General features: G+C 39.5%; 1 protein-coding gene across 1 annotated transcript in view; it reads right to left on the bottom strand.

The window, feature by feature from the left end:
- Positions 1–9,276: 9,276 nt before the first annotated feature.
- The window catches only part of SERPINB7 (serpin family B member 7), a 30,380-nt gene continuing 26,564 nt past the window's right edge, over positions 9,277–13,092 (bottom strand). Inside the window, exons 7-8 of the mRNA XM_004745607.1 lie at positions 12,704–12,850; positions 9,277–10,267 (exon numbers count right to left, since the gene is read on the bottom strand). Of these exons, the coding sequence (XP_004745664.1) occupies positions 9,869–10,267; positions 12,704–12,850 (546 nt within the window). The 3' untranslated portion in view covers positions 9,277–9,868. The remainder of the gene's footprint in view (positions 10,268–12,703; positions 12,851–13,092) is intronic.

Here is a 13,092-nt window from a genome sequence, read left to right as displayed (position 1 = left end):
TTGACTTCTCTAAACCTATCTATAAAATAAATCTCTTACTAAAAAATAGGAGTCACCAGACAAGGTCGTTGTGTGAAATGTGATAATATATATAAAGCCTCTAAATAGGAACATTATTCAATACTATTATCTTCCTTCCCTCTTCTAGGGTTTATGGATTAACTCAAACTAGAGCCATAGATTTGAGGAGGAAAGTATCAAGTCCCAAAATTAGTTCTACAAATGTGGAAACTGAAGTGAACCTATTAGGGTTAGTATGACTTCCACAAGTCTGCACAGCCAGAAAACACCCAATTCACAATGAACACCTAGTTTTCCTGACTCAATTTACTAACGGAGTTATACTAATTTACCAATTTACTATTTTCAAAACTAATTTACCAGATAAAGACACAACCTAGAAAAAGAGGATCTAGATTTGGTACCACATAGCACAGTTTCCTTTTAAGTGTTAGAGCCATTTACTAGTAACTTTCTCACCTACTCTCAGTTCAGGCATCCTGAAAGTCCTCACCTTGACCTGGGAATAAGTACTGGTGACAGGAATGGCTCTCATCAGTACTGGAAATCACAACATCAAAAAGCTCCCTCAGTGAGTACGCAGAGGGGAAAAGAGAACTCTACTGCCTCGTTCTACAGTCATCCCTCCCTACTGCTCTCCCCCAAACCAGGGCACTTCCACTGCCCTTTCCCTTTGATTATAACTAAATATTTTCTCTTACACTTTTTGAGACAAGTTATCACCAGTTACAAAAATCATGTCAAAGTAGATACGACGATTTTAAGTTTGCATTTTTACCTTGTCTTCGGGTTGGCTGAAATTCTGCTCTGTGACCCCACAGCTGTGTCTGCAACACACACAGACTACCTGGCACCCAGAGTTTGCTCCTCTTGTCTTCTCAGAATCTGGAGGCACAGGTCACTTCTCCTTGCACTGCGAAGTGATTTAAAGTATTTATACCAAGCATAGAGAGTGAGCCACCTGACATACACAAGGTAAAATACACTGTTTCTCTGGTCAACATTGGGACCCAAGAGATGTGGAAGACCTAGCAAAATGTTTAATGCTGTGGGTTTTATACAATAAATTGCATGCTATTTCATAAGTATGGAATATTTTAGATGTTGAAAAATTGATTTGCATGTATATTTTACATGTACAACATATTATCAATGTTTAAAAGACAGAGTCAAGGCGTTTTGTCTTGGGAACTGGAAACAGATTTCTTTCCTCGACTCTTAAGACGATGAAGTGTTGTTCTGTCTGAAATAGAGGCATCCAGGGATGGAGTAACCCTTGTTGGGTAAAAATTTCAAGCATCTCAAGGCAAAGGCAGGCAATTTACAGATCAGTTGTGGCTCTAACTCAGACACTAATATAGTGTACTAGAATGTGAGAGAGGGGACAACTTGGCATCTCTTCAGAGATTTTTAACCCAAAGAAGTACTTTTTACACTGTGATCCAGACCACGTGTTCAAAATGGAAACAAGAGTTCCACAAAAAATACTTCCTCTTAGAGTTAATGACACATTCTGATTGTTCTTTTCCTATTTTCTCCTTTTTCATGTTTCAAACACTGACAGCAATTCACTAAATTGTTTTTACAACCCACTAATTGGTCCTATCCCGCAGCTGGAAAATGCTGATCTAGCCCAATGGTCTCATCTTGCAAAAGAGGAATCTAAGCCCTAATATAACTAGGTATTCATTTAACACAGTGCAGAGACTAGAATGGATTAGTGTTTTCAAATTGTTCAGTACAGAGAAGTAACATGGAGAGGATAATTCTGGGTGTTGGTGTTCAACTGGAGATTTCACCTATGTATTGATAGTAGGCCTCCTGGTTGAGTTCATGCATTTCATCTGAATTCCCTAACCACTTTCAGCTTTCATTTACCCCTACTGGTTGTAACTACTATGCTATAAAAATAATTTTTGCTAAAAATAAAGGCACCTATTTTTGCCTTTTTTGTAAAGAATCCCCCCAATAAATGATTATCTGGCATTAATTGGGCTCAATTAAAGTCAGATCCAACCATTTATAATAACTCTTTTTATCAAATTATACACACATATATGTACATAGAGAAGCTTCTACTTTTAAAAAGTTATATCAAAAATACATATATATCCAGAGGAAGAAGAGGTTAATTAATGGAAGAAAAAGATTCAAGGCAGTGAAAAAGAAATAAAAAAGAGGCAGGATTTAAGTCTTTTGTATTTCCATTAAATGACACTTGATTTGTTTAGGTAACATAAAAACAGACACCAAATATAGTTACTGCAGGACACAAATCCAATAGTTCCCTTTATAAAATTTTATAGTGAATTGATAGTGAATTTTATAAAATTATTGTCACACAGGAATAAAAACTTGGACTGGGGACTCACAAAACAGAATTGTCAAATGCCCACCATATCAGACCACTAAGCAGTGTTTGGCTTCACCCTACTGAGTGAAAAGGCAATGCACACAAGAAATGCTTCTTTGTTCCATTGGGTTCTCAGATTCTCAGAAGGTAAAGGGAAGAAATGAAACAATTTAATTACATATAACATAAGCAAGAGACATTCTGGATGCTCGGACTATATTCTCAAAAGTCCACTCACCTCAGGTTGCAATCCTCCCTCTGGGTAGAGTCCCATCTAAAAGGGCTGCAGAAGACGTGGTATCCTTCATTGAGGAGCGGAAGTCCTCTGTAGGGACTCTGAAGCCAGGGAAGCATCAGTGTTCTTCATGTTCCCAAAGAGAAAAGAACTACTAAATGACTCTAAATCTCTAGACTCTCAAAGAAATATACCTTGAATCATTTTGCCCACCAATAAAGAGAACTTTGCTTTTCTCATATACAGTCTTCAGGAGAATTTGGATTCAAGGAGGAGAAGGGGTTCACAATAAAAAAAAGAATTCTATCAATCTCCTAAGATTTGATTCATCTGCAGATGCTGTTCCCCAGGAGACCCAAGGAAGAGATACTTTTTTTTTTTTTTTTTTTAGGTCAATAATTCACTGGTTGACTATTGACAAAATCAGGGAATCATTTGCAAAGAGATGGCTGGGCCAGCCCAATAACTTCTGTGCTATTATTACCTTAAAAACACTATAACAAAGGAACATTTACTGGCTTCTCTTGCACATTAAAGCTTCTTCTCTATAAAGACTCTGACTCACAGATTCGAGTGAGGGTGTGTGTTCCTGCCTATTGTACCAGTTGTTTAAAATGGACAGGTCACTGTCTATGGTCACTCCTGGAGCCCCCATTCCACAGAAGTTGTACCTAGTGGACCATGGATCTTGTAGTTTTCTTGGTGTTACAGTGGACAGTTTCCACCCCAAATGCATTAACTTAGGTATAGAAGACAATGACTTTTAATCTAGCAGATCTATGGATGAGATTCAAGAGGTCTTTGAATTTAAACTTGTGTACCTAAGTTCTTATATGTGTGAATGCTTTGATACTTTGATTCTCAAAGGGAGTATTTACTTCAAAAAGTGGAAGATCATGACTATCAAAGCTCCTAGGGGCCTCACATGGGTCCCCCCCTACACTTCAGATTTCTCTTTCTCTGATGCCCACCCTCTCTGCTCCGGCGGTTTGACGTCACCGTCATTTAAAGACTGCCAGATCAAATCTTGAGAAGCTTGTATCTTTTGCCTTCAAATTCACTGTCACAAAGCTCTGATCCCAGATTCATTAAATCAAAGACTGCCTCCTAAATCTGTCAGTTTCTCTCCGTTCTGTCTACCCTACAACCTGCATTGTCGTCTAGACTTTTGGCGCTTCCCAGCTAGACCACTGCCCAGTTCTGCCAGTCTTGGAGCACTCTAGCTCAGCATCACACACCAAACACAATCCTTCAAAATGCAAACCTGAAAGTGTCACTTCCCTCCTTGAAGCCCTTCCTGCCCTTGCACCAAACTTAGAAGAAAGTAAATTCCATATAGTGGTGCCCATGGACAGCACCTGCTCCCCGCTCCTCCCAGCCCACCTGTAACAGCCCTCTGCCCTTTGCATCCAATGGTTGCCCCTGCAGATCTCAGAGGAGCCCATGGTCTTTCTCCTGTGGGCCTTGAACATGCTCGTGCCTCTGATGAGCCCCTCATCCCCTCTCCTCCCAGTCTCTTTACCTCCTCATTCCTTCTGGTTTGAGCTACAACAGTCCTTCCTCTGGGAAGCCTCCCTATCCTTCCAGGACTGATTCAGAAGCTCCTACTGCACAATCCCACAGCATCTCTTCCCTCATTTAAAGAACTTATCACCCTTCCACGACTTGCAAAACTTGTGATAATTCCATCCAGCCTAAGACTCAAACTCTTAGCAACATTGAGAAGTCTTGTCTGAACAGACACACTTGGAGAGAAATTTTGCATTTAAAAATGAACTATTTCTAAAATATCTAGAATTTCTGTTCATCTTCTTTTCCCTCTAAATACTTTCCATTCTTCTCCCTTTTTTATCCCTCTCAACACACTGAGTATATCAAGGCATATTATTTTACTTTGTTCAAATTATAAACCAGGAGTAAAACTTAATATTTACAAAAGGTTAGTCATCTTTGGTTTCACTAAAGAACTTTCATGTTTCAAGTTCAATGGTTTTCTTGTTTTGGTTCACAATGCCACAGGCAAGAAACAAGGAGAAGAAAAGAGGGTATCAATGGAATGTCTCATAACACAATTAAGTTCTGATAGCATCACTTTCCACTTTCAGGTAAGCTCGCTGATGCCTTCTCTTCTTCATTCTGCTGCTGGGATCTACAGGAAGATTAAGCTTATATGAATGCTCTTCTAGTCCTGGGTCTTTACAAATTCTAGGATGTCTGTAGGGACAGAAATGAAATATTAGTGTCAAAAGAGGAAGGGGAGGTGAATCATGAGAGACTATGGACTCTGAAAAACAATCTGAGGGGTTTGAAGTGGCGGGGGGGTGGGAGGTTGGGGCACCAGGTGGTGGGTATTATAGAGGGCACAGATTGCATGGAGCACTGGTTTGGTGAAAAAATAATGAATACTGTTATGCTGAAAATAAATAAATAAAATAAATAAAATAATAAAAAAAAGATAACAAGATGATTATAGACACTTATGCTGCCTTTCTCTGCTAATGAATAGAACCTGTCAATCAGTGAAGGGGCATAGAATGTGCTGGAGAGAAATTACAAAGTGAGCAGAAAATAACTGTCCCTTATTTCAGAGAGTTTATACTTAGGAGGGTTTATGATTAGAAGAGTTCGTACTATTAATTATCAATCCTATATAACTCTCAAAAATTTATCATTAAGACAAATAATATGCAGTCAAATTAAGTCACCCAAATCATAAAAGTGTAAATGACCCAAATATAAGAACACAGAATCATTTAATTATGGATTTTCCCAAGTTTATAAGAGGTGTGGTGTCTCAGGAAAGCCTGAGCTCATCAGAGACACATGGTGTCAGCCAGTAGGTATGCCAAAGAAGGAGTGAGCCACCTGAGGCATTGGAGATGAGAGGACGCTGAGCAGAGCCAAGGCACAAGTGAGATTCTTGAAGTCCAAGGCAGCGGGTTATGATGGAAAGAACACATATGATCTTAAGCAACTGGCAACTTCTCTGACCTTAATTATAATTATTAAATGAAAGTAATATTAATAATCATAACAGTTTCCATCTTAAAGGATTGTAGGGAGAATTGAGATGTCACAGTGAGTGGCACTATGAAAACATTTTGTAAATGATAAAGCAGCGATGGTGGTGAAGAAGATGACAACACTGCTCTTCCTTTTCATTGAAAAATAGGTGGAAAAAAGCTTCTTTCTGCTCCTGCAGAGACAGAAGTTCGGACAATGCTCTTCTGTCCACTTTAGAGATCTTGCCCTTATAGATGCTTTGGCATAGGACTGGCAGAAAACAGAATGCTTTCAAGGAGGCGCTGGTGGAGGTGGGACCAAAAGGCTAGCAAGGGCCCCTGTTATCTGGCCAGAGTCTCCATCTGCACTACACTCTGGTTGGTTTTGTCCTTCCTTGGGACCTTAAGGGAAATCTACTCATTTAAAATGAGGAAGGGATACACACCATATGCCATACCCTGCCCTTTAAGAGCTTATACTCTAGCAAACCATGTGCACACCACACACAATGCACCACACATGCACGTGTGTACACACACATGCAAACAGAAGGTAGCAGGAAATTTGGGCATAGTTCTCATAAAAGGAGGCACGGTGTGTTTTGTGAGTCCACATTTCCTGGGAGCTCTCCCAGGGAACAAAAAAGTGGTCAGCTGCTTGAACAATTCAAATATGGAGAGAGTGTGATACTCAGAGGGGACAGGTTGAACAACATGAAATAGTAGATTGGGTTTTCTTTTTTATTAAATTAAATTAAATGGACCCATAATTCATTGTTTATGCACCACACGCACAGTTCCATGCAATATGTGCCTTCCATAATACCCACCATTAGTCCGTATTATGTTGAGCTCAGTGGCAGAGTGGCAAGACTAGATGGAATAGAGGATAAGGAAAACTGTGGAAGGTGAGGAAGGTCATGCTGAAGTTTAGACTCCCTCCTAAGGTGCTAAAGAGCCATCGGTGCTTTATAAGATATGTTCTGATACGTGTTTCAGGAAGGTAACTGGTGTCTACAGATGAAAACATAGAAATCTGGGATGCCTGGGTGGCTTAGTGGGTTAAGCCTCTGCCTTCACTCAGGTCATGATCCCAGGGTCCTGGGATGGAGCCCCACATCAGGCTCTCTGCTAAGCGGGGGGCCTGCTTCCCCCTCCCCCTCTGCCTGCTTCTCTCCCTACTTGTGATCTCTCTCTGTCAAATAAATAAATAAAATCTTAAAAAAAAAAGATAGAAATCTTCATGACTTTGGGCTTAAGAGTGAAAGGGAAATGCATGTCACAAGAGGCAGAGAGAACAGGCAGGAAACAAACTACAGATGTGAACAGTCTAAACTCAAGCAGTGCTGATGGAAGAAAGAAAAGGAGATAAATTCAAGAGACATTTTCATGGTAACACCGGTGAGCAGTCCCAGTGTGAAAAAGAAGAAATATACAAGCATAATCTTGATGGTTTGAGCTTAGTTTTAGACAATATTTGTCCTTTACTAGAAGATCATGTGGAGGATGGTGATGTGTTTTAGCTGAGACATGTTTAATTTTACTCCAGGACATTCAGTGGACTTTTCAGGAGGCAGTTGTGAATTTAGATGAAGCTAACCATATAGCTAGGTGTCACCAACTATTATGGAAGCCATGTATTCAGATGGGATCACATAGAGAATTTTGAGTAAGAGGAGAAAAGCTTTGGAAATACCTATGTTTAAATAAGATTGAAAAAACATGACCCTAAAAGATAAAAAGTCATCTTTGTATGAAAAGAAATCGGTTACAAGATCAATGACTTGATCTTATACCAAAGTGGTCTGTGAGGTCTCTTGGGACTTCCAACTACATTTATCCTGAAGGCACACTGAGTGCCCACTATATGTTAAGTACTGTTCTATGGATATTGGGATGCAAAACACATCAGTCATGACTTCTGCCCCAAGAAGCATGAAGCTCAATGGCAAGACAGAGGTTCAACAGCTGTTACTTCTGCTGTCACTGAGTTGAGGTGTAATGACAACGTTCACAGGAAACATCATGCTTCCACAACTGCCACAGTTTCAGAAGCTGTTCAGCTTGTGGAAGTAATGCCAAATGAAGCCTAGATCATGACTGGACAAGGTAGCCCTTCTCTGCATGAACTGGGGCCCTTAACCATGAAGTAGACATATGGATGGCAGGACGAACCAACTGAAGTTGTAGCAAAAGATCACACCAGTTTTTCCGTACTATTTCCTCACAGACCTGACCCTCACTCTCCCCGGATGCTTGCTTCAAACCTCAGCAGTTATGAGTCCTACCATGGCTGCCCAGGAATCCCTACCAACAGACAAGAATGTCCATGCTTCTGAACAGCATGGCTGCCATCAGAATGCACACTCCTTCACCCTCTTCTTATATCTTTACTGCCTAAGGACAGAGTCTAGAAGTATGTCATTTTTGAATGGCAATAAGTGAGAATGGGGTAATCAGAAAAAATCAGCTTCTTAAAAAAATATAGATAGAGAGAGAGATACCACTGCATACTGGTTAATTTCACTCCCCCCCAAAATAGTCTCTGAAAGACATAATAGTTATTTCAGGCAAGGCAGGTAAGCATTTAAAATTATTTTGATTGGAAGCTTTTTTACATCTCTTAAATCATGTCACATTAACACATTTGTGTCATATTCATGGATTCTACATTTGTTGAAAATCAAACAGCTGCCAGGTCTAGTGCCATGCTATAGACTATTCCAGATTTATTTCGTTCCTATTAGGTGAAAGTCTTTTGTGATTAAAAAAAAAAATTGAATAGCCTGCTTATAAAATCCTAAGTGAGTTCAGCTTGGTCTATTGATTCTCAATTTATTTTTTATCTGTTTTGTGAACTTAAATCTTAGTATTTAAAATGGTTTAAAATGACCTTATCAGACTATGCATCTGTAAAAGTAATTTGCATGTGTAATAAATTAGCAATTTTTTTAAAAGATTTTATTTATTTGACAGACAGAGATCACAAGTAGGCAGAGAGGCAGGCAGAGAGAGAGGAGTAAGCAGGCTCCCCGCTGAGCAGAGAGCCCGATGTGGGGCTCGATCCCAGAACCCTGGGATCATGACCTGAGCTGAAGGCAGAGGCTTTAACCCACTGAGCCACCCAGGAGCCCCATAAATTAGCAATATTGAACCAAATCAGATTTATATTTAAAAAGCACTATTTCTATTCATTGCTAATTTGCTTGGCCTAGCAAACAAAGGAAGTACTAGTAGTCCACAGCTGGTCAGAGGAGAACAATCACACTGTACAGCCATGTTGTATGTATTTATTCTGACAAATAGAGAATAAACTATACAGCACATGAACTATATACTGTAAATAACAAATGGCAAAGTTCAAAGATACATAATGTTTGAAAAACTATGTACACATTAAGTCTTTATCAAGAAAAAAAGTCTCTATCAAGGAAAGCCCAAAAAATAGGAACTTGAAATTATTAGTGAAATATCTCAGTTGCCCCCCAATCCCAAATCTGTATTTTTTTGGCATCTAAATTCTTTTTTTTTTTTAAGATTTTATTTATTTGTTAGAGATAGAGGGAGAGAGAGTGAGCGAGCACAGGCAGACAGAGAGGCAGGCAGAGGCAGAGGGAGAAGCAGGCTCTCTGCCGAGCAAGGAGCCTGATGTGGGACTCGATCCCAGGACCCTGGGATCATGACCCGAGCCGAAGGCAGCTGCTTAACCAACTGAGCCACCCAGGCATCCCTTGGCATCTAAATTCAACACTGATTTCAAATCAGATATGTGGAAGGAAACTCTCCAGTGTCTTCTTAGGTTATCCTTCACACCAACATTCAGTAGCTGGGCTTCCTTCCAAGCCCATTTTGCAATGAAACTGGAATAACTGGGATAACTATAGAGTTTCAGGCAAATCCCTAGGCTGCTTCCACATTGTCCTTACCAGAAGTTCCCCGACGTGATGCCCAGCTCCAGGTTGCAAGGGGATATGGGGATGGGAGTGGGGAGGCGGGGGAGGAATGATGGGAATGAGTTGGGGCAGAAAGAGAACGAACTTAGAATTACGCGAGGCACACAGTGGTAGGCTAAAGCAGAGTCAGGACAATCAGCCAAGTGTCTGCAAAGGGTTAAGTCTCCAAAATCATCTGCCGACCAATATTAAAAGGAAATAAACACGAAGGAAACACCACATGCTTCAATTACACCTAAATCTATCCTCTTGCGGTGGTTCCTTAATGTGGTAGGGACTACTATAATAGAAACCAACTGGATTTTCAAGGGCAAGACACTTTGCCACTAAACAAGATGATGTCATCCTTCCTGATGACGAAGAGGAACGGACGATCAGCTCTGAACACCCTGGACTCAGGCAGCTGCTTTTCTACGATGTTATTTCCTGTTGCAGCAGTGGCCTCCGTGCCCTCCTCAGTGACCTCGATGTAGGACTTATGCATCATTTTGGACACATACAGACGGCCTCCTGAAGCTATACCAGAGAGATCAGCTCTGGATTCATCAAAGATGTCTTTCAGCCCTAGGGCTCTTAAGTGGTGTTTGATTTCATAATTCTTCTCTATCTTGAACTGAGGAAGAAACACCTCAACATACTGAGAGCTCATTTTTCTTGGATTGGTCCACTCCATTAGATTCTGAAAGGTCAGTCTGGTTTCAATCTGTAGGAATATTGAAAAGGCAATTCAATATGCTTAAGGGACAGATAAAACACCAACTACAAAGATAGATGGTTTTCCACAATTATTCTCTTCTGGATATTTGAGTGAAAGTATGTCAATGGGTCCAGAGGATTCTGAAAATGGGAAATTATTAGCACAAATAGTTCAAGCACTCTTTAATAAATCATGTTTAATTTTCTCTGCTATGACAAGGTGTGACTTACTTGTATTTCAAGGCATTTCTTTTCTCTGCCCACATATGAACAAATACAGCCAAAGTGGAACAATGGGCAGGTGAAGGAATTAGGGTAGCAGAGATCATCAGAGGGTGAAAGGAGCTCAGGTCATTTAAGTCAGCATTTCTTGACCATTTCCCATCATGAACGACATAGAAAATGGTAATGTTTGCATAGCTTGCCAGAATAACCAATGGAATGGCAGGTGGCCCAAAGCAAGGAGCCCAGAGCTCTAGCTTCCAGAGTTTAGGTCATCAGTACCTACTAGCATAGTCGCCTACACCACTGGGGGGCTTGGATCCAAATACATCTTCCTATTCAACCCATGGGACAACTGAAGTTCAAGACATTGTAGGAAATATGCCAAATTGTATAGCTGGGCACGTCAGTTACATAGCTAGGAGCCCACGGTCCTCTCTCCAGCACCACTGCTGCCCTCAATGATTCCCCAATGGAATTCACCAACTCTTGAATACTGAGAATTGATCAGGGACTAGTACTAGTCCAGATGTACACAGGGAAGATTTTTCGTGTACATTGCTTATAAATTTATATGTAGATATTTATTCTCAAATTCAGTCTTACTGGAATTTTAAAAGCTTTTTACAGTTATCCTTATCAAAGACCTAAATTTGTTTAATCAAATTTTGTCTGATTAAAATTTTATGTGTGTAAATTATCCAGTTTATGGTTAATCTATAATAACTTCTCACTTTGAATTAGAATTATTTCCTAATTTAGCTCACTATAAAGCCAACTTCCCCATTATTTCATTACATAGGATTATATAGGTCTATAGGATAATGTAGGAATAGATTTATACTCATCTGATCTAAACATTATTAGCAAGATCTATTACAGAAAAGAAAAACTTAGACAATAAGTATAAGAACAAATCTATCTTTCATGTTATCTGCCATTTGTTTTATATGGGCTAATTTTTCTGTTATGGTAGATTATTTGAAGTTAAAATAACTGATGTATGCTAAAATCTAATTGTGATAATGATTGTCAAGTGAATTATTGGTTTAATATGAATATCAATATTTTATATTGTCACTTTAGGTTTAACAATAGCAACTTCATGACATTCCTCTTGCTGTTCATTAAAAAAAGGTAATTAAAATGAGACTAAATGAAAATCATTATAATGATTCAGTGGTTTTGTCCATTTAGAAACTGTATTTCTAAAGTTCTAAAATCATGTTTCTAAATCATAGAAAAAGGATGGATAGAAGTTATGCCTCTAGGTATGAGGAGAACTTCTTTATATTCTATGTAGTTTCCCAGTTATTTTACAAGCAAGAGTCATCATTTTACTAATCAAAACACCAAAAAATATTTTAAACTTTAGGTGTAACATTTTAGGGTGGCTGATAGGTGTGTACACCCACACATATTTGTACATATGTATGTATCTATCAGATAAATTGATCAAATTCCATGACCCTCCTTTCCCTGCCCCACATGACTGTTGTATGGATCAAATGAGATAACATAAATGCAGCTCAGAGTACATGGCCTGGCACATAATAGATGTTCAATGAATGGTGTCTATTATTACTTTTGATTGGAAATACAGAGAGGGATGTTGACACCCAGGCTTCTGGGATTTCAGGTCACAGGCTCAGGAGGCTATATGGATAGGCCTGAAAAAAGATCAGGATCTGAGATACGGTGATTCTTCCTCGCTTTTCAGGACTATCACTCTTTGCCTCTTGTACCATGCTGGTCTATTGTCCCAGTCACACCAGTCACAGGGCAGTCCCTAACTTCTGCTTTTCCCAGAGACACAGCAGCTCACATACATTTCAGTGCACAAAGGCCCAGGACTCCAGACCCCACAGTATCATTCCTGCCTGAAAATTGTCTGTTCAAATTCCAATAATACATGAAACACTATTTTCATGGCCAAGTGCAAAGACCTAAACTCATGCCATTTTCTCTCCAAAGCTGAGATCTGAGAGGGTTCCAATTTCATAGCTATTCAACTAAAACTATATTAAACGGAAATAAGTCAATCTCAGTAGTAACAGCACCTGGCACAGAGTAGGTACTCCTTAAATATTTGTCAAATGAATAGGGGTAAATCTCTAATTCTTACAACCCAAAATTGTAAAGTTGATGCATAAAAATACAATCAATAATATCCTAAAAATCATCTAATTCCCCAATAGCGAAAGTGGCAGTAGCAACTTACTTGGGACAGGTCATTTTCAGGCAGCATAATGAACATGCTTATGCCACCGTGATACTTGAGCTCAAGAACCTGTAGGGGTGGGTCTCTAATGACAGAAAAATTGAACTTCCGTTCTTGATGCATCATGGCGACTGCTTTCCCAGGACACTGAAAGTCAAGTCAGAAAAAATTTTTTATTAATCTACCTTATTTCACTTATAAGAATAGTGTTTCAGTTTTCGTTTGGTTGATCTTGTAGATTTTTCCTGACTTGTTGCCAATAGTGGTTGCAGTGGTTCATGGCTTAGGGGTACAAGCAAAGACTTTGAGATTAACTGCCTGAATTTAAAACTTCCAGCATGTAATTTTGGGCGAGTTACATCACCTTTCTGTGCCTCCCTTTCTTCATC

The sequence above is a fragment of the Mustela putorius genome, unplaced genomic scaffold, assembly GCF_011764305.1.
Source record: "Mustela putorius furo isolate JIRA1106 unplaced genomic scaffold, ASM1176430v1.1 tig00003858_pilon_pilon_pilon, whole genome shotgun sequence".
Lineage (NCBI taxonomy): Eukaryota > Metazoa > Chordata > Mammalia > Carnivora > Mustelidae > Mustela > Mustela putorius.
Note: the sequence above shows the minus strand (reverse complement) of the source record. Positions and strands in the feature narration are given on the sequence as shown.